Here is a 21,710-nt window from a genome sequence, read left to right as displayed (position 1 = left end):
ACATTAATACCCTCAGCAACTGATAGGCAGCATCAGCCTGCGAAAGACCACATGTGGAACCGACCGTACACGTTGGTAATGCTCTTGATGAGTTTCAGAAATATTCAACAGGGCAGAAAAAAAAAAAGAATGTATCAGGGTGAGTGTAGCGACCTGTGCACGAAGTGCGCAGGGAAGCAACACAAACGCAACAGGGGCTCTGAGGAAGACCACAACCGACCTCAAACTGTGCACGGTGCAGGACTATCAGCATTCTGACCAAAAAAAGGCAACCCCAAAGCAGGGCAGGCAGCTCGGAGCGCGGAGCCGCGGGGCTGAGGGAGGGACAGCCCCGTGAGGCGCCGCGCCCGCCCCGCCCCGCGCTGACGGCGGCCGGCAGCGGCCAAGCCGCGTCCGCAGGGCTCTCCCGTCCCGGGCAGCCGCTCCGGGAGCTCCGTGCCCGGCTATGGAGCTGTGGCAGGTGCCGCTGAGCTTCTCCCGCCTCCGCATGTTCCCTTTCTTCGACCTGGCGCATTATGTGGCCTCCGTGCTGGCGCTGAAGGAGCAGCGGGGTGAGCGGGGCGAGGCGGGACGGGGCGGACACCCCACACTCCCCGTGCGGATCCCGGTGTTTCTCCCGTGTGTCCCGGGGGGTGCCCGGCCCCGGCAGGGTGAGGATGGGGCTCCGAAGGGAGCCGCTGTCCAGGTTACCCCGTGGCCGTGCAAATGGAATTGTCTGCCGCCTGCATTAGCCCGTCTGTCCATAAGCGTTGTCTCACTGCCCGCTAAAGACACCCAGCCAAAGCTTTTCTCGCTTTCCAGAAGTTAAGAGGCGCTGGCGAAATCAGCCAAGAGTTTCGTTGGAAAGCTTTTAGCTTTTTTTATTCACTTGTTTGTTTGTTTGTTTCAGTTTTGAAGTCTCAGGAGTAAAAGGGGTGAGGCCCCTCGAAGTTGGGTTTATGCAAAAAGTGTGTGTGTAACAGGCCAATATCTCTGTGCCCAGAATTGCATCTGAGAGGGGAGATTAGCTAGAGTTTACGTTTTTCACACACCCTGTGTGTGCAGGGGCGTGTTAAGGCCTTTTCTGCCTTGTAGGAAACAGCTCAGGACTCTCATGGGTCGGTCCTGTGCCAGTGGTTTGTCAGCGTTGTACCCCGTGGATTGTAAAGTGAATTTAGCAGAGCTTTCCATTTCCACTAACACGGTTTTGTATCAGAGCACATCATGGCACTTCAGTCTGCATGCTCTCTTCCAGAAAATCATTTACACTGTGGCTCTGTGGCTGTTAGCTCCAAGCCAATTTTTTTACTTTTTTTTTTTTTTTCTGTCACAAATGTAGATGCTGGCCTTGTTTCAGTGTTTAGAATCAAGCTGCTTGTGGTGTGGGTTTAGACACATTTACAGTAACTCTGCATCCCAGGTGATAACTGTGTAGGAAACTGAGCTGGCTTTTGGAATTGGGATTTTAGGGCAAATTTGGGAGCTCTGCTTGGCTCAGATTTCTAGGGCTCTGCACTGTTTGTTCACTGAGAGCTTGTTCTTTGGTCCCTTCCTAAGTGTTCCAAGGTGAATTTTGACCATCTGCTGAGGAAATGCGCTTAACAGACTGTGAAGACTGGTGTAAAGTGCTTATGCATTCTAGAATCTTCACCAAACTTTGTTAATGCTGCTAAAATTTTTCACGGGTGCTGGGCTATGGCATTGTGTAATTTGTCTGTTCCACTTAGAAAGGGACTTTCTGACATTGTCATACAATGCTTTTAAACTTTCCTCTGGAATGGGCACACCTGAAGATGAGGATGAGAGGCCTCTGTGCCTAGTTTTAGTGAGACAACACTTAGGGAAAGAAAATTGCTATCAGAAGTCTGGTCAGATCCATGCTTCTATTTTTTTTTTTCTTCTCGGTTTAATAGCTGGTAGTTCAGAACTCCTGAGTATTTTCTAATAGTTGGAATTAATAACTGTAATCCAGGTGACTGCCTGCTGGCCTGTTTCTCACTTCCCAAGTGGTTTGAACTGAGTATTAAATCATAACTGAAATAGCAGTTATTGCGAATACTCAGTATGGATATATTATCGTCGATTAATGCTGTCTAGGTTTTATGTTCCTTTTGGAAACTTACAACAGTAGCTATATTTGACAGGGAAATTACGGGATAGCCTTGAGTGCCTGGTGATGTAAGAAGTTTGTGGTCAAGTTACAGCCACATTTATTTTATCCCAGATTACTGCCTCATTAAAATACCAACCCACCCCCACTGTTAAAATCAGATTCAGTGTGGGCATTTGGATCATGGAAGGGTGCACACTAACTGGGACTTTCCCAATCCTCCTAGCCAGGCTTTACTGCTCACTTGTGACTGGCAAACTGCAGCAGTCACAACCAACTTGTTGCTTTCTGTGTGTTTTAAAAGAAGAGTTCTTGATTAGTGCTTTGAGGATGGCTTAGGAGCTGCTTTCTTGTAACTCCAGCCAATTTTAGAACAGCCAATTTTCTTTTTATGGGATGGAGGGACAGCAAAAGGTGTTGGTGGTTGAGGATGTATCATATTTGGTTTGTTCCTGACATTTTTCTATGATCTGTTTGAGGTGATTTGAAGAGAAATAATTTCTCTTCAGCATAGTTTTGCTCTGTTAAGCCTGACTCTATAAATCCTTCATGTTAACTAATCATATTCTACGTGGTTGAATGGGGTACTAGACAAAATATGTACAAATCCTCCTGGTGTGCTCACTAGGGGTGTGTGTGGTGTGCATTATTGCCTATTTGGAGCACGCAGAAATGTTTAAAGCAGATATACTCCTATTAGATTATATTGCTATTAGAAATAGTTAGTTGGTAAGGGTTTGTTTTTTTTGTTTGTGTATTTTTGTGTGTTTATTTTGGTTTTTCGTTTTGTTTGGGTTTTTTGTTTTTGTTTTTCCCTTGGTTTTGTTTGTTTTTAATATTACTGTTGTTCAGGAGAAATTCTTAAGAGCATATTCAAGATTAGTCCTTGTGTTTTGAAACCTTTCCCTAACTTTCTGAAGTGTACATCTGCAGGGCTGGCGGCCTTCTGGCAGATCCACCATTGCGTGGTTGTGTGATGCCTCATTAATTTTAGAGGATGCATCAGAGGACAAATATAAATGACCACTTTGTATAAAAACATGTGACCTACTTAAAACTGAATTTGTCTTCTGAAAGGCTACACCCTAGCAATAATTTAAGTAGCAGTGCTGAGATCATCTTTAAATTAATATCAACTTTTTTGCCTCATTGTCTTCTGTATTATGTATATTCCTTGTAGGAAGCAAGGATATATATATAACCTTGTTAAAAACTGGCATTTGAGCCATTTCTAGTGCTGACCAACAGAAAAATCTTGAAGTGCAATAGAGGTTCCAGTTTCTTGACCTTTTATTTGTAAAATGAAGACATTTACCTGCATTGTTGTGGAGCTTACTGGTAAAGGGCAATCTGGATGTGCCCTCAAAACTGAAAACCACTTGCTGCTAGTTGTGGGGCAAAGGGAGTGTGGAGAAGCTGGTGATTGTTGGAAGGCAGGAGAATGGATCTGAAGAGAGGACGGAGACCTAGTTTTAAACCTACTCCAAAAGTAGTAAACACAAGCCATTAATAATTTGCAAGTGTCTTAACTTGGAGCGCTAGGTACTGCAGTTTGAAAAATAAATTGCAAAATAGTTAGAAATGAAAGAGATGTTATTTTATATTCAAGTGTTCTGTAACGCTGAGGAGTGCTCATTTTTATAAATTGGGTGTTTTATGGGCATTTAGATAGTGCTGCAGTACTTGATATCTATGCCAGCACTAAAATGGAACACTAAAACCTGAACTTGTTAATGCATTGAATGAATTGAGAGTGCTGTATGCTTTTTTAAATGTTTGAGCCTCTCATCTTTGGTAGGAGCTTCTTTTCCCACAGAAATGCTGGATAAACCCAAGCTTCTACTCTGAATTGGGAACAGATGTCAGATTTCATTTTGGGGCAGACAGTAGTGCTTTTGTGAACTTTGGAACTTTTGTGAACTTGTAGCCTTTGGACTACAGAAAATCAAACTTGTTCAGGCAAACAGCTCAGAACCAAGTGTAAAGGGGAAGCTTTGGCAACACTGAACTTTTAAAGTGGAAGGAAATAGTCAAAACAACTTGAGCATATTTCTAGCTTTGGTAAAATGTTTTTTTCCTCTGAAAATGGTTAATGCTTCCCATTACCTCCAGTATAATCTTTGAATATTATGTACTCTTTTAGGCATTGTTAACTTGCACTTTAAAATGATAGTTCATTTTAAAGATGATGAAATTAACAAACTGTCAACCTTTTGATAATGAGAAAAATTTACATTTATTATTATAGTTCAAGATAACCTTTTTTCCCTCCCTCTCTTCAAGAGTGCAGGTGAAAACGATTTGATAATTATCTTGGATGCAGTTTTGGCCAGCAATCACAGCAGGATATTATGAGAAAAGAAGAGAAAATAGTTACCTTGAATTCTTGGAACACTCAAAAGCAGAAATGTAATTCGTAAAATAACCCTCCAAAATGTCAGCAATCCTGTTTAGATTAGCCACTTAGGTGTTTTTAATACAAATTTGAAAGCAACTGTGTCCCTGTGTCAGGTTGTTAACAACAAGACCTCATTGCTATGCTCTGAAAGCTTTTTCCTCTTGGTATCTAGATATAACAAACTAATGCACAAAAGATTCAGAGAACACTTTGTGTCAGCCTTTCACTTCTGTTTAGGAGTTTGTGTTAAAGTCACCCTACCCTGAGGTTTGTATTTCTGGAAAATTTTCCTGTGAGGGCCTGCTGTTTGCTGGAGAATTTTTCATTACCCGAAGGAACTAAACTGAAAAATACTGACCTTTAAAACATGATGTTATTCTCCAGTCTTCATTTCTGTTTATGCAGAATGTTATATGTTGTTGTTTTTTTTCCCCACAGGAGTTGTGGAAGTGTCGGTCCGAAGTCCCTTGGCCTGCTGGTTTAGTGCAATGCTTTATTGCTTTGGGGGCTCAGTTCTGTCCTCCTTGATGCTTGGTGAACCTCCAGTAGCATTTCTGGCAAAGACCATAAATATTCTGCTGGCATCCTCAGTCTGGTAAGCAGCCACAGCTGGGTAAGATGAGTGATGCTGGCTCTAAGGAAGCTGTATGCTGTAAACTGACACCATCAAGGTTCCATGTATTTTTACTTAAAAATGTTGTGGATTTGGATGCTGTCTCTTCATCCAGGATCATTCTCTATGATCTTGTTCTCTGGGAACAGAGAGCAACTCTTACAGCCTGTTGTGTAACCAAATGCTCTTTGCTAGATTAGACTTGTCTTAGGTTTTTTTAGTATTCCTGGTCAAACAGCTGCAAACATTACTTTTTAATAAAGTTAGTCAGTTGCTGATTTACTGAATATACATATGTCATAAATGCAGTCAAGTTTTTAAAAAGTAGTTCTTAAAGATCAGAACCTGGCTGATGTAAAATTTTCGGCTTTTCCTGTAACTGAAGTTCCAAGACACATCTTTCCTCCAGTTCCTACTACCAGACACTTTTTTTTCCTGTATTTCATTCAGTCCCAGGAGGGCAGGTGTTGTGCTGGAAGACAGTAGCTAACTGAATTGTATAATTGAATTAAGTATTAGGCATTTTGGCCTGTTTGGAGTGTAAAAAAGCCATTCTGGAGTTATTTTCATATAAATGTGGTCTTCCAGTGGAGTTCATTTGTTCCAGAAAGTGATCTTTGAAGAAAACTTCAAACTTAACAAAAGTTATGAGCAGCAGTGGGGTTTTGAGTGTAGAAATCTCAATCACTATATTTGGATAGTCTGACCTGATTAAAATCCTTTAGTTCCACTTGCCCCATAAGTTTTACAGTTGTAAATTCATTAAAATGAAAACAAGTCTTTTTATCTGTCTGGGTATATGTATTAGTTTTATGGTCTTTGTGTTGTAGTAGAAAATGACACATTTAATTTGGTGAAATGAATAATATGTATTATTAATGATTTATTAACAGAATCTGCCTCTGGTTGTGTCAGTCTGATGTGGGCAGACTCATTGCTTGTTTCAAGTGACACGAGCTAGGAGTACACTTGAAGAGAGCAGGATTTCTCTTAACTCACCATGGTCAAATGTGATTTGCTGTGCAGAAATTAAAGGAGGTTTTACTGAGGAGCTGTGAATGTTACAAAACGTTTTAAGCTTCCAGCTTTACGAGGTCACCTCTTCCTGAGTGTAGTGACCTTAATTCCTGGTCCCAGATCGTGCACAAAGGAATTCCTCAAGCCACACTTGGGACTGGGAAGTGAGTGGAGTCGTGCTGGGCTTGAGGAATGCTCCTGAATGTTCTGTAGGACAGCGGCATCTGCTGTCAGCAGAGATTACAGGCAGGAATGCCGTGGAGGGCCTTCAGGGCCAGCTTCAGTCCTGTCACCAGTGCTTCAGGGTCCTAAACCCACATTCTGCAGATATAAATTAGTTCTGGTGTGAATTGGTGAGCAGGTGGCTTAAATGGCTTTTTGCAGTAGCCTGTAAAATACATCCTTTCTCTACATCTTTGGCTTCATATCAGCTGAAGCCTGGTTGCATACAGAGGCATCTTTACAATATCTTTATCTTTACAATAAGAGATAAAGGGAAGGGCCTCAGAAATTCTTGGTAGGCAGGATTGAGATCAAAAACCTTAAAGCAAGGGGCAGTGTCTTATTTTTTTTTTTTAAGAAAACAAAATTTATCCTTCTTTTTAAACACTTTCTCTGCTCTTATGCAATTTTTACTCTTACTCCTGTGCTGAAATAATCTACTTAAGATAACTTAATCAACATACTTAATCTTGATTGGGTTTTTGTGAATGTCTCAGTAAGAACTGAATTTTATTTATTATTGAAGACATATAATAAAACACTACATAATCTAATCTTTTAGAATTTACTGTCACTTAGGATTTAACTGTTAGCCATCTTTACTCGGTTTTAAAAGCAAGTTGATCAAAGATATTTTGTGTAGTGTTCTTTCAATGCTTTGAATAAAGAAATGTGCTTGTAACTGGCAAGCTGTAAAAGCTAGAATTGGTGAGTACTAGGATGTTAAATGTGTTTAAAAATAGCCATGCATTTCATGTAGTATGACATTAACTAGTGAAGGCATTCTTGCTGAAGTTATATAATTCCAGGTACCTACAGTCTGGAAGCACAGAGTCAGCATTTAATTTAGCACCCTGTTGTAATTCTATTTAAAAAAAAATCCCAAACAAAAAACCAAAACAAAACAACCCCCCTACACCAAACTAAACAAAAAGTAACTCACAAGATAAACTCAAACCACACAAAGTCAATCAGATACCACTTTAATGACTTGAATTATAAAAATGTGCAGATATATAAGGTACAGAACAATTGGAAAAATGTAAAGCTGTTTCACATGGACTTGAACAGGTTTTTCTCTGTGACAGTGAGGTGGTAGTGTTTGGTTTTGGTGCAAAAGCTCAGGTGTGCTCAGAAGCTTTTCAAATTTGTTCCAAGATGTGTGTCACGAGACTTTGAGTTGTCAGTAGTATATCAGGCATTGCTAGACACATTCCAAAAACATATTTAAAGATTATGAAAAGATAATTCCTTAGCAAAAATGTGGCTAATGTTTTCTTTCTGATGATTTTCAGGTATCTGGTGTTTTACTGCCCAGAAGACATATTCTGCCGCTGCTTTTCCTTTCTGCCTCTTCGTCTTCTGGTGGCAGGGATGAAAGAAGTGACAAGGACCTGGAAGATCACAGATGGCATTGCACATGCAGACGCTGTCTACAAAGATGCCTGTCTGATCATGGTGGCCGTGGGCTGGGCCAGAGGTAACATGCACAGCATCTTGTTCTGAGGGTTTGGGGTTTTTTGGGGTGGTATTTAAATGTCTAGCCCCTACAGCAGAACTGTAGCACCATCCTTGCTGTGCTGGGCATGGTAGTCCTGATGCAGTCTGATGTTCCTTGAAGGAAAAAGCCTGTGCTGCAGATTTTCTGCCTGAATTAAGGGTGACATTGAAGGACTTGGAGGGGAGTTCCCTTCAGAAGGTCTTACGAGAGCTTGCAGGATGGGCAGTTGATGACAATAAAGAAGTAAATCTTCTGTGTAGCTGTTGCTGAACTTTCCAACAACATTACTGCCTTGCATGAGGCTGAAGAAGAGAACTGGGTATCTTAGGTTTTTGGGTTGTAACTTGATTTTAAACAAGGGATGACCCTTGTTGCCTGCTTGCCGTTTGGAATTCTGGAAGCTACCTTCCTGACAGCTGTATTTGCAGCCACACCGTCAGGGTCCCTTCAGAAAGTAGTTGTGCGGCTCCTGTTCCTGCTTTATTCTGTGCTGCTATGGAAAGCAACACGTGTGAATGTGATGATTGGATGAGTTCAGATGCTGTCACTTACAGGCAGACCTGAGCTTCTTGCTGAGTATCTCAGCCTCTGAGTTCTCGTGGCTGTTGTTTGAGTTTTGTTTGTATGAGAGGTTGGATTAAATCTTTTTAAGTCTGGGCTTTGGTGCCACATTTAGCACCTGGTGTCATGAGTTTTTCTGGGAGCAATGGCATGGCAGTGGCAGCAGTCAGTGGAAACTTGCCATAAATCTCTGCAATTTCAGGTGCTGGTGGTGGCTTAATTTCCAACTTTGAGCAGCTGGTGAGAGGAGTGTGGAAACCTGAAACCAATGAGCTCCTGCACATGTCCTAGTAAGTTTTTTTTAAAAACCTGCAACAAGTTAGCTGTTGTTTTGCTGGCTCCTGGTGTGGACGCTTGCTCTCAGTGGTTGAAGCAAAAAAAAACCCAAAAACCAAACCATGAGGACATATTTGTACTCTGTTTTGGTGTGTATCCTTTGAAAGATGGGACAGTGAACTTTGGGACTTCTAGTGATGTTTTAATCATTTTATGTTCACAGCCCAAGAGCTGCAAATGGGAAGAGAAATCAACAAAACTTGTCAGAAAGTGATAAATACCTAGTGGGGAGTTGCTAGAAAGCAGTTTTGGCTCAGTTTGTCTTACAGCGACATGGTCTTCTATCCAAAATGAAAGCACAGTGGTACTAGAAATACACAAGTGAATCTTGGTGTATCTTCTGAGCATCACTAAGATGGCTTCCTTTGAACACTGGCACTCTTACTTTTGCTGCCAGTGCTATTTTCCTCCAAAGACATCAATTATTTGAGAAAGTACAAATTGGTTATTCAGTATAGCAGAAATGACCTGCAAGATGGGAAAAGTTACTTCTCTTGCAGGAGCAAAGAATGAGGAATATTACATGCCTCCTGGTTTTCTCTGTGAAATGAGAATTGAAACAGGCTGGAAAGCCACAAGCTATTATTGTAAGTCAAGATAAGGTCACTGTGATAATTTCCTAAAATTCTTTTGATCTTTCCCAGGTTACAGTCAGGTCTTTAAAAATAATAATTTTATTTTTTTAAAAAGCTATCTTGCCTTTCAGCAGCCACTCCTAGACACAGAATAACAGGAGAGACATTTGTAGCCTTCTCTTTGGCAATATTTCAATTTTTTGTGCATTGTGTTAGTTGTTGGCTTTTTCTGAAATTCTAAGTATTTAGAGTTTCTCTTTCTCTTGCCAGGGCAAAAATGGCAGTTTTGAAAGTAAACGTACAGAAGAAAAGGTGACTGTCATAAATAGCACTATAGACACAAATAAAAGTGTCTTTACAGGTGCAACATCAGAACAATGCTTACTGATTGGCATCGCTTGCATATATTCTCCTTCTCCACTGTGGGTATGGCTCAAAGTAACTGAAAAAAATTTCAAAAGTTTTGTTTATGTATAAGTCTTAAGAGCATTGAATTGAAATAAGTTACAGAGTTAAAAACATCAAACATCTTGCAAATGGATGAGATGCCTGTGTACACAGTGTTGTTTTTTGGGCTTCTTGAGAAGGAATTTGGTGTAGTTTTTTGCTTCCTGAAAAGACAGTGCAGAACAGATCCACAATAGATGCTCTGTGGTAACAGGAATGTCACCTGTACATGTCACATGCAGATTAAGAAATGCACAGAATTCTGGATAAGTGACCAAAGATGTCTTGCTTTCTGGCTGCATACCTGGGAAGGGATTTAGTACCACAACAAAGATTGCTGTAAACTGGAAATAGAGTGGAAATCTTTGCCTGTCTCAGGTCAGCACAGCTGTGTTGGCAAAACCTGGCCATACAGGCCTGGCTCCAGTCAGGTTTAAGCTGATACAGCCCCAGAGCTGCTGGAGTCTTACACTGGACCAAGACTTGGACTTGAACTTCAACACCTTGAAGTAACTAACTCCTGGAGCATGGTATAGGAACCTGTTTTTATGTCTAGTCCAAGTAGTGTGAGCTCTGTAATTTAACTCTTCAATAAGATATATTGGGAGAAGAAGAAGAGAATCAAGCTGACATATAAAGTCTGAATAGGAGCATTGATTTGAGGAGTATTTGTCAAATAGGAGTTTGTTGGATGTCTGAAGCAGTGCTGAACTTGATGATTTATGGACAGAAAGTGTAGTAATATTATATAACATGAAAATCTTAATTTAATTACAGCTGGATTTTGGATCTTACCACAGTTACCACAAGTTTTCACTTGTTCTATTCAGAAATAATTATTTTGCACACTTAAGAACATGTGTTGCTTTCCAGGCAGCTTCCACTGTAGAGCAGAGAAGAGAAATTAACATTCTTTGTTTGATTTCTAGCCCTGTGAAGGTAACTTTGATAGGAGCAATTCTTTTCACCCTTCAACGGAGACAGTACTTGCCTATAGCAAAACACAACCTTGTGTTTTTATACACCATCTTTCTTGTTGTCTTCAAGGTAAGAATTTGAAAGTTGCTGGTGACCAAATAACAGAAAATGTTTTATTTAATTGTTGAAATGCATGCTGCTTGATGGGAAGGCCAGCTCCTGCTGAAGAAATGTGTTTAGAGCTCTGTACATGAGCAGAATGGAAGACCTGTTCTGTTACTGATTCTGTTCAATGTATGCAGGGGACAGAGAGGAAAAGGAAAAAATCAGGAATTTTGGCACTCAGTATTTGATATTCCAGGCTTGTATGTCTGTAATCTCAAAAAAAAAAAAAAAAAAGGAAAGCTTATTCTTGTAGAAAGAAATTTTCCCGTTCTCTATCTTTTATGTGTACCTATGCAGTTGCCAGTGGGTCTGTAAAACAAACCAACTGGATTCTCATTTGATTTAAAATGTTCACAAAATAAGTGTTTGTGTGGGAAGGAAAGGCATACCAAAACTACTTTGAAGTAGCTGTAACTATTTTGTAATAAAATAGACGCTACTTCTCTATTGAAGTCTTCAGTCCCTCCAGTCTTGTTCATTTCCAGGATGGTGCCTTTCTTCTGGATTACTAGTTTATAAGAAAACAATCTCTGTTAGCAGATATCTGGCAATTTTAACAGCTTCAGAGGTGGTGTTGAACAGACCGGAGAATGTGTGGAAGTATGGTTGCCAGTCTCCTTTCTGGGAAGAAGCTGACAAGTTTAATTCTGCAGAAGTTAACTGTAGGGAGCCAAGACTTGAGGCTTATGTCCCTGATTTTCCATCTGAAATGATAAAGGCATTGTTGAACTGTGGATGCTGGGAATGAAGAAGGAGAGGAATGTTATTCTGGAAGTGAGAAATTGCAGGTGTCCACAGGAGCTGGCTGTCCAGGTGCACTGGAGAACTAAATCCTAACACTGATGGTTGTACTGAGAGCCAGGAACTCGCACCCATATAGCAAATAAACTAATAAAGCAACAGTGTATCTGGTATACTTTTAATAATGTCTCCCAGAAACTTGTCACATCTCTGAAAGCTGTAGAAACTGTTGCAATATAAACTTGTCCAGTACCCAGATCTGAAAAACAGGTTTTTCAATTCTGATTCCAAGTTACGTGTCCTAAGGGGTGGCCACCTAAATCTCTGAACTTTATGGAATGGATATGGCTGTCTGGACTTCTAATTAAAGTCTGGTTATGGACCTATACATTCAAAATGGAATTACACAGCCCATTCTTCCAATTTAAGTGGGAGGAAGCCACTCAGTTTAGTTTTTCAGTTTGAACAAGGCACTAAGCTTACACATAAAAGTTGGTCTTCACCTTAAATATATGCCATTAAATGCAATTTACTCTCAGGATGATTAATCTTGCAGAGAGTTTTTTATGCACATTGTTTGTGTATAGCTCATAGAAACATAGATTCATACAATGCTACGGGCTGGAAGGGACCTCAGAGATCATCCAGTTCCATCCCCCTACCATGGGCAGAGACATCTCCTACAAGGCCAGGCTTGTCAAGGCTTTATCCAACCTTGTCCTGAACATTACCAGGGTTGGGATATCAGCAACTGTGACGGTGTTCGCAGGGGTTTTAGGATGAGGGAAGAGATGAGGATCTGACTCCATGTTTCAGAAGGCTTGATTTGTTATTTTATGATATATATTATATTAAAACTATAGTAAAAGAATAGAAGAAAGGATTTCCTCAGAAGGCTGGCTAAGAATAGAATAGCAAAGAATGATAACAAAGGTTTGTGGCTCGACTCTCTGTCCGAGCCAGCTGAGTGTGATTGGCCATTAATCAGAAACAACCACATAAGCCCAACCACAGATGCACCTGTTGCATTCCACAGCAGCAGATAACCATTGTTTACATTTTGTTCCTGAGGCCTCTCAGCTTCTCAGGAGGAAAAATCCCAAGGAAAGGATTTTTCATAAAAGATGTCTGTGACAAGTAACATCTTAGGGAAACCTGTATCTCACCACCCTCACTTAAGAATTGCTTCCTAGAATCCAGCTCAAATCTTTCCCTTCTTTCCCATTCCTCCTTGTCCTATTGCTACAGTTCCTGAGGAAAAATCCCTCTCTGACCTCCCTGTAGATCTCCTTCATAGCTGTGTGAAGTGTGTTGGTCAGAAAGAAAAGCTTTCTTTGCCCAGTTTCAGCTAAAATGAGCAGAATTCTGTTGGTGATTGCACAGCCTCATCCTTGTGTAGAAAGTTAAAAATGCCATACACCCCCCTTCTGCTTTTAGCTTGTTTACCTGTGAAGCCATCACAACTTTTATTGTAACTTGATCCTTGTTCTCCATAGGTAAAAATGATGTTGACAAGATGTGCAACTTCTCCATTTGCTCCCATTGAGGCTGCAGTGTGCCAAATGTTTTTTGGCTCACAAAAGACACCTTCCAAAGTGAAGGGTGAAAGTGCCACATCTTCCAACGGCTCTTCAGTCTGTGACCAGCCTTCTGAGCAGCACCATGAGGGTGCTAAGAAAAAACAAGCAAAGAAAACAGAATAAGAGACTTGAAATCCTTGTGATGGTCATGAAGATGTGTGTCTTCCAGATTAGGCTGGCTGAGAAGTTTCTCTAAGGAAAGGAGAACAGGGCTGTGATGTGGTTTGCCTTTTTGGGATGTTTTGTGTAAGCTATGTGTAAATGCACATGTTGGATTTGTGAGTTAAAACTATGAATTTTTATAGTGGTTAAAAGTTTACTAATTTTTGTACTTACAACAACTTCAAATGCTTATAGGTTAAAAAGATAGTTTCAAAAATGTGACAACCTTTTTTTTCCCTACTATATCACTTGTTTCACGTCTTCCTATCCCCCATTTCTTATGTATAATTTTGATAACACTGATTTGTACTGTCAGGTGTTCACTGTAGCACATCCTAAATAAGAAAGTCATTAAGTAAGGCTTAATCACATTGCACTGTGTAAAATCATAAAAATGTACCCATTTAATGCCTTTAACTAGAAAAGTAACAGAACTGTTGTTCTAATTCACATTGCATTGGTCTAGATTTTCTTAATTTGCTAAAGTAAATATTTTTTAATATTTTTAAATGTTTTTAAATGAGAGTATATTATCTCATTATAAATATTATCTGGCACTTTAAAAAATCTTAGTTAGCAAGTAGAAACGCATCAATATTTTGTGGTTGGCTTACTTGGACTCTTATTTGCAAGCATTTGAGATGTAGGTGTTTTTTGCCACATTAGTGTTTTACAAGTGGTTTATAGTTACCTTCTGGTTCATTTGGGTCTAGACGTTCTTTGCCTGCATTTTTTTTCCAAGCATATGCACTTATTTCTTTTCAAAGACAAACTTCATTAGGAAGAATACTGGGCAGTACATTTACCTTGTTTGGTCAGCATCCTGAGCTGCACCACAGGAATGGGAGCAGAATGTTACCCCCATAATCCACGAGGGAATGGTCAGTGAGCTGCTAGAACACCTGGACACTCTCAAGCGGTGGGATGGGATCCACCCAGGGGTGCTGAGAGCTCACTGTGCCACTTCCAATCATTTACCAGCACACCAGGAGAACTGGGGATGTCCGTGTTCTCTGGAGGTTGGCAAATGTGACATGCATCTACAGGAATGGTCAGAGGGAGGATCCAGGGAATTTCAGGCCTGTCACATGCCCTCAGTGCCAGGGAGGCCATGGAGCAGGTCACTCTGAGTGCCACCAGCAGCAGGGGCAGGACAGCCAGGGCATCAGGCCCGGCCAGCCTGGGTTTAGGAGAAGCAGGTCCTGCCTGACCAAGCTGATCTCCTCTTGGAGATCAGGTGCCAAGGTGAGCTGCTCAGGGACAGGCTGTGGGTGTGTCTGCCTGGGCTTTACAGAGCCTTTGACACCTTCTCCCACAACGTCTCCTGGAGGAACTGGCTGCCCATGGACGGGGCCCTGTGCCCGGGGGAGGAACGGGCTGAGGGCAGGGCCGGGAGCGGTGGGACATGGAGGGACACCCGGCCGGGCTGGCACCAGGGGGGCTCCCACGGGATCAGGGCTGGCCAGGCCTGTTTGACATCCTCACCAAAGGGGGCATCCAGGGCCCTCTGGCAGTTCCTGACAGCACCAGGCTGGGTGGGATGTGGATGTGCTGGAGGGCAGGAGGGCTCTGCAGAGGGCTCTGGCCAGCCCGGATCCGTGGGCTGAGGGACAGCCAGGGGCAGTGCTGGGTCCTGCCCTGGGCTCACAACAACCCCATGGAGCTCCAGGCTGGGGGAAAGGGGCTGGGACAGGCCCCGGGGGTGCTGTGCCAGCAGCCGGACACAGCCCAGGGGTGCCCGGGGCCCAGAGGCCGATGGCCCCGGGGCTGTGCCGGCCGTGCGGCGGCAGCAGGAGCGGGGCAGGGCCCGTCCCTGGGCCGGCCCTGCTGAGGCCGCACCTCGAGGGCTGCGGCACCTCCGGGCCCTCACACGGGCAGTGGAGGGGCTGCGGCGTGGCCGGGGCAGGGAACGGAGCTGGGAAGGGAATGGAGCCCCAGGAGAGGCTGAGGGAGCCGGGAAGGGGCTCAGCCTGGAGCAGAGGAGGCTCGGGGGGCCCTTGTGGCTCTGCACAGCTCCTGCCAGGAGGGCACAGCCGGGGGGTCGGGCTGTGCTCCAGGGAACAGGGACAGGAGCAGAGTTTGGAACGGCCTCAGGCTGGGCCAGGGGGGGTGAATTTGGATATTAGGAAGAATTTTTTCACAGAAAGGGTGAAAAGCATTGGAACAGGCTGTCCAGGGAGTGACGGAGTAAACATCCATGGAGGGATTTAAAAGGACGTGTAGACATTGCACATGGGGATATGGTTTAGTGTTGGCCTTAGCCATGCTGGGTTAATGCTTGACTTGATAATCTTAAAGGTCTGTTTCAACCTAAATCACTCTTTAATGTCAGAAGCACTGAAAGTTTTTATTAGCATTTGCTGAAATCTTACTGCTTTCTTGCTTGTTGCGTCTTTTTTTTTACTCGAGATGTGAAGCAGTTCTAAGTGGCATACACTTCATAACTGAGAACTTTGGCATTTTAGAGATGTTACAATACATAAGAATAGAATCTTTTCAGGGGAATCTTTTCATTGATGTGCCAATTTTTAGAATAAACCATTTTTACAAAATTATACTATTTTCTTCAGAGAGTACCGCTTTGAAGAGCATTGTTCAGCAAAGAGGGGTTAGGTTAATCTTTGTGCAGAATGCCAAAGAGAATGTGGAGGGAGATCTGATTTGAAAAGACAAAGTTCTAGTTCCAGGTACATCTCTAAATTTAGAAAAGCTGTCACCAATGCTGTGCTTAGAGAAAAGAAAAATAAAAGTACCAAAGAAATTTCTTGTGCCTGAGTAGTCACATTTCCATGGTGATGACCAGAAGCATTGAACTCAGTTTGAAATCCAACTTCATTGCAAATGTGCTGTACCTTGAAAGCTAAAATTACTATTTTCTTTAACACTTAAGAAGAATTAAAACAAAACACCCCAAACTCTTTGGACAAGCTAGCAGTCATACTCCTTACATATTACATTGAAACTTAGTGTTCAATTACAAATGCTTGCATTATTCACTTGGTGTCTCATTTTTTTGTAGCTTGATGTCATGGATTAACCTGAAGCTGCCAATTGACTAGTTAATAATCAGGTAGTTATCAAGCAACACCAGCACATGCTGCCTGTCCGTGGTTTTTTAAAGTTTTGGATGTTTTTCTGAATAATTGTGTATTCTAGATCACATGAATCATACAGAATGGGATTGTGGCGTGGAACCGTGTTACACCTGCGTGAAATTCTGCCTGAAAACTAGCTATTCCTAGCTCAAGTCAATGTGAAAATATGCTTAGACTAAGTCTTTCACAAGTTTACAATTAGAGGGGAAAATGTATTGTTTTGTATTCGTTTTCAGAATTAAAGACAACAATATTAAAATTTTTAAAAATGTTTTCTTGTCTGAACACCTTAAAAATAATGCACAAAACACAAAAAATGCATGTTGTTTTGAGGCAGAACACAAGTTATGCTGACAGAAATCCTGTTTTAAGCACCATGAAAACAAAACTTTGTGTTTAAAGGTATCATGTGCTTCTGAAGGATGGGTGCTAAAAAAAGCTACATGCAAATGTTCTGATAACTACATTTTGTGACACAGAAAAAGATAACCAGTTGCTCAGGGTTTAACCTGAATTCTGTAGGAGACATGAATACAGTATGTCCAGGATGTCTTAAATAAACAATTCCCAGCTTTCCTGCTGATAGTTTTCTATCTCTGGTAAACTTCTCTGTGTGAGAATTTTGTTAACAATTTCTTGTAACTGTTCTGGTGAAGCTTGTCAGATTCAGCACAGCTGCACACATGAACTACTTAGCTGTATCTAATTTTGTCATTAACCTGGTAAAATTAGAAGAAGCTGCCTTGTGCCTATATAAGCAAAGTCATTCAGAAATTGCTTTATCAGCTCAATTCTTGGGCTAGAAGGGCATATTCCTGGTTAAATCAATTGCTGTTCTGAGTAATTTCTACTAAATACACCCAGCTTCTGTAAAAAAGAATACCTTAAAATTTGCTTCAAGAACAGAAGTTTCTTTAGACAATAAATGCTATTTGCTTTCCTCTTCTGTTTTTTCTCCATTTCATTTTATTGCAAAAAAGTGGAGATGGGAGGATGTCACACAAGCCGTGCCATCATCTGAAATGTGATTCTTCAGTGTATTGTTAGGCAAGACACAGTTGTTCAAGAATTCCAAACATCTGTCTTCTCTAGGAATCTGAATCTGCTCAGCATAAGGGGAATGCTGAAATCTAACATCTTCCAACAGTCTAGACAGTGAGTGCAAGATTTACTCAGAGTGAATACTCTTAATTTATAAGGTGAATCCTCATTTCTAAGGTCTAAGTGAAGTAGCAACAGAGAAACACCATTTGACGCTAAGATGAGAATCAAAAATGCGTTGTAAATAGTAATTTGCATTTGTCCTGATAAAACTGCTCTGTTAAGCAATCAAAAGCCTTTTGTGAAATGTGTGAAATTGTTCAGCAAGGAATAGATAGTAACATGAAGGCTGACAGAGAAATACATTAATATTCTCAGGCAAGATCACTGATCTGCCAGTGGGCTTTATCTGCAGCCAGGAAGTGGAATGTGGTGATCAAAATGGCATCCAAAATAAAAACTACTGCAATCCAGTGTGATGAATAGCTTATGCACAGCAACCTGCAGGTGGGTGGCACAACCCCTGGTGTTGATAATTGCTGGTGGGTGAGAGGCTGGACATGACCCAGCCGAGTTCTCTAGCAGCCCGGAAAGCCAAACCTGCCCTGAGCTCATCCCACAGTGTGGACAGCAAGGGAGGAGGGATTCTGCCCCTCTGCCCTGCTTATTTGGAGTTATTTAACCATACCAATGGAATATTAGTTCCCTGCGTGAAGGTGCAATTAAAAAAAACAGTTAACAAAATGTACTATTTTCCTATCTTTATCACATACATTTTTAGCTCTTGCTGGTAACTGCACAAAGCAAATGTTCTATGTAAAGGTTCAGGCTAAATTTTGACACTGGCTGGAGATCGTCTTCAGATTCCAGTCTTAAATTTTGACCCACATATGACTCAAAAAGTTATTTCAAACTGTAGCTAAGCAGTTGAATAAATTTTTAAATTAAATTGATTCAATTATTGTTGAGATTATTTTTTTAAGTACCTTTAAAGACTGTTTTATTCTTTCTCTCCAAACTTCCTTAGCGACCTTCTGGCCACCATGAGGGGCAAAAAAGTAAACTTGACATGCTTGCTCAGGTGAGAACCCACCTGCACCCGTGGGGTCCCCAGTGTAGGAATGACATGGACCTGTTGGAATGAGTCACAAAAGGGATTAAAGGGCTGGAACCCCTCTCCTATGGAGACAGGATGAAAGAACTGGGGGCAAAGGCTCTGGGGATGCTTCATAGCAGCCTTCCAGTACCTAAAAGGGGCTTAGAAGAAAGGTGGGAACATTTTAGCAGGGCTGTAATGATAGGACAAGGGGTAATGGTTTTAAGCTGAAGAAAAGTCAAATCAAACAATATTAGGGAAAAAAATTATGATGAGGGTGGTGAAACACTGAAGTGGGTTGTCCAGAGAGATGGCAGATACCCCCTCCCTGGAATCTTCAAGATCAGGTTGGATGAGGTGCTGATCTAGTCAAAAATGTCCCTGTTTATTGCATGTGAGTTGGACTAGATGGCCCTTTAAGGGTCCCTTCCATCCCAAACTATTCTGTGATTCTTTGACTCTATGAAAAGGAGATTTCTTCAATGTTGAAGCAGAGAGGTTGAGGCAGCTCTTACTGACCCTGGAAGCTGAAACTACCAGTGTCATGTAGTTCTTATGAAAGGAACTGTAGGGCAAAAAAGGAAGAAACATGCATCTAAAAGAAAGAAACGTGTGTCTACTTTGTTGTCTTTGGCTGAAATTTTAACAAGCACTCTGGCACATTTTCCCAAAATAAATTAGATACAATTTTTTTTTGTGCTAGTCATTTCAGAGTCACCTTCGGTTTGGTCAAATTTTCTCCTCCCCCTTAAAAGAAGACTGTTATCAGACACTTGAATGTCAAGGCTAGATTAGATGGTTTTGGTTTTTAAGTTGGACTTTTTCATGGCCAAATTTGGAATAAAACTACTGGAAGATACTTTGATCTAAAGCTTTTTGGCACACATTCTGCTTTCTGAAAATAATACCCATTTATGGTCTTGGGCTGTTGAGGAATTACGTGGAAGTGTTTTTGAGTGTCTTTCAGTGGAATTTCAGAATACCTTTAAGGCACTTAACAAGCAGATTACTCCGAGCAAGATAAAAATACAAACTTACATGGTTCTGTTGTTGTAGCAGAATGTCAGAAAAATCCAAGGTGAGGAAATCAGTTTTATATAGAAGAGGATGCAATTTCATGGCAACTGCTTCATCACATGAGCAACTTCTGCAGTTCAAATGTTGTTTGTGTGAAAACTTTGCTCTTTTCACTTCCCTGCCACCCATCATGCACCACAGCTTGGTTCTGACTCTCCCAGAGTGAGCTGTTTTCCTGCAAAGGAGAAAGTTGTTCTCTGGTGTTTGCTTTCTAGCTCCTGGAAGCCTAAAGCAGCAGAGCAAGAGAGAGAGAGAGAGAGAGGCTGAGTGCTTTACTTGAAATGTTCAAGCTGGGAGCAAGGCTCATTTCTGTGGGCAGCTGGGGTGTGTTCTTTGGCTGCAGTTCAATTACCCAAAGTGTTTTTAGTTGCCTTTAGTTCAGTATAGCAGGTGAATGTTAAGGAAAACCCTCCTGTCTGTTCATTCAGATGCCTCTCTGGGAGTCACACTCATTCTGCCTGAGGCTTTTAACTGCTGGGACTGAAGCCACGTTGGAATCTGGAATTAAGTAACTAATGTTCCAATAATGTGGATATCTTCTCCTGCAAGAAGTACACATGTGCTTTTTTATTTATTCTCAGCATTATGGATTAAAACATTCAGGATCAGGTTGGGTTCTTCTGAATCCATCTCTCCAAGTATAACCCAGGTGTCCTGTAGCTGGCTGGTGTTTAAAACTACCTTGCCAAAAGAATGGTTCCTTAGAAATCAAATGTGTGGATTATTTTTTTCCCTTCCCTTATCTTTACCTAAATCTCCTGCTTATATCAAACTTAAGTTTTGTTTGAGTAAGTTTGGCAGGAATTAGATCATAACTGAGTTTACAAGAAGCTGGAACACCAAGGCTGTTAAAAAAAACCAAAGTTTCAAGGCTCATGTCTGTTAAGTAAGAAGATACAGATGCCAAATGCTGGTTTACCAAACTCCCATAAAAAATAGTGCTAATACTTTGGGAAAGCAGTGAATTTTCAGGAAATAAACTCAGGCATTGCTATTGAGAATATCCACTGTATGCTGACACAGGAACCAAGTTTCCAAGTTGCGCATTGCTGTGATGGTGTTCTTGTCTTCAAATGCAAACAGAATGGAGCACAAGGTTAGTGAGCTCCAGACCAAGCTGAAGCAAGAACACAAGGAGTCAGGACAAAGTGAAGTAACTCCTGGGAATGCTATGAAGCATCTTAATACATGGTATAGCAAGGGGAGGGAACCCAGACTCTTGTCAGAAATTAACTAGGAATATGGTTCTAATACTGGTACAGCCTTATTGTTGCTGACCTGAGAGGTGATTGCTGCATTCCTGAGTCTGTACCTGGTCTGTATGGATGTCTGTGAAATCAGAGCATCAATGCTGCAAGGAAAAGCAATGATTAAGAAAGTCGAGCTGGGTAAGACCCCTGGGGATACATTTGCAGTGTGGACTACAAGAATGTGACCAGGCATTTCAAGTTACTGATGAGAATGTGCTTGTGACACCTTTAAACAGTGCTGATTTTGAATTTTTGTTTTTAACCCAGGGTGAAACGAGGTGAAGAAGAGTGGGGTCTGAGCACTTCACTAACACCAGAAAAAAAAAGAAAAAAGAGAACATAAAAAAGTATATTCCTGGTAAAATGCATTCAAGCTTCTAGGCATGCAGTAAAGTAGTCACATCAGGCAATACAGAATTCAGAATTTAACTACCCCTAGTGTGGGCTTCTTACTGCTCATCCAGGGGCATCAGATCAGTGAACCTAGAATATCTTCTGAAAGGAAAGAACAGGAAAATTGATAAAAGTTATGGGTTGGCTTTGGCACAGAAAGTGACTGACTCGGTAGGTCGACTGCTGGCTCAAGGCTAGCAGGAGAGGAGAGCACTGCCCGTCACAAAGTCTGCAAAATCAACTGGACCCTGATGCATGTGGAACGATTTTTGCACAGCACAGCAACTTCAGCTGGAACTGGTAAGTGATGGACCCCAAGCAAACAAACAAACAGACAAACAAGCAAACAAAGAAAAGCCATTTAAGTTGCACAATGTGTAATTAAGCTGTGGAACTCATTGCCTGCAGTAGGAGTGCTGGAAATGGAAAGCAG

The 21,710-nt window shown here is 41.5% G+C and overlaps 1 protein-coding gene across 1 annotated transcript; it reads left to right on the top strand.

Annotated features, from left to right (window-relative positions):
• The first annotated feature begins 428 nt into the window (after positions 1-428).
• Positions 429-14,543, top strand: TMEM38B (transmembrane protein 38B). The gene is made up of 6 exons (XM_054289928.1): positions 429-551; positions 4,926-5,082; positions 7,635-7,819; positions 8,604-8,691; positions 10,689-10,806; positions 13,080-14,543. Exons 1-6 carry the CDS (start codon positions 446-448, stop codon positions 13,284-13,286), a joined length of 861 nt encoding a protein of 286 aa, XP_054145903.1. The 5' UTR covers positions 429-445; the 3' UTR covers positions 13,287-14,543.
• Positions 14,544-21,710: the final 7,167 nt, after the last annotated feature.

The sequence above is a fragment of the Melozone crissalis genome, unplaced genomic scaffold, assembly GCF_028551555.1.
Source record: "Melozone crissalis strain CALT ecotype California unplaced genomic scaffold, PUWL_Pcris_2 ptg000005l_1, whole genome shotgun sequence".
In the NCBI taxonomy this organism is placed as follows: Eukaryota; Metazoa; Chordata; class Aves; order Passeriformes; family Passerellidae; genus Melozone; species Melozone crissalis.
Note: the sequence above shows the minus strand (reverse complement) of the source record. Positions and strands in the feature narration are given on the sequence as shown.

Excerpts from the sequence above, each read along its gene's own strand:
- TMEM38B (XM_054289928.1), top strand. The coding sequence starts at position 446 with ATGGAGCTGTGGCAGGTGCCGCTGAGCTTCTCCCGCCTCCGCATGTTC. Across the intron at positions 552-4,925 it reads GGCGCTGAAGGAGCAGCGGG|GAGTTGTGGAAGTGTCGGTC; the intron begins GTGAGCGGGGCG and ends TTTTCCCCACAG. Across the intron at positions 5,083-7,634 it reads CTGCTGGCATCCTCAGTCTG|GTATCTGGTGTTTTACTGCC; the intron begins GTAAGCAGCCAC and ends GATGATTTTCAG.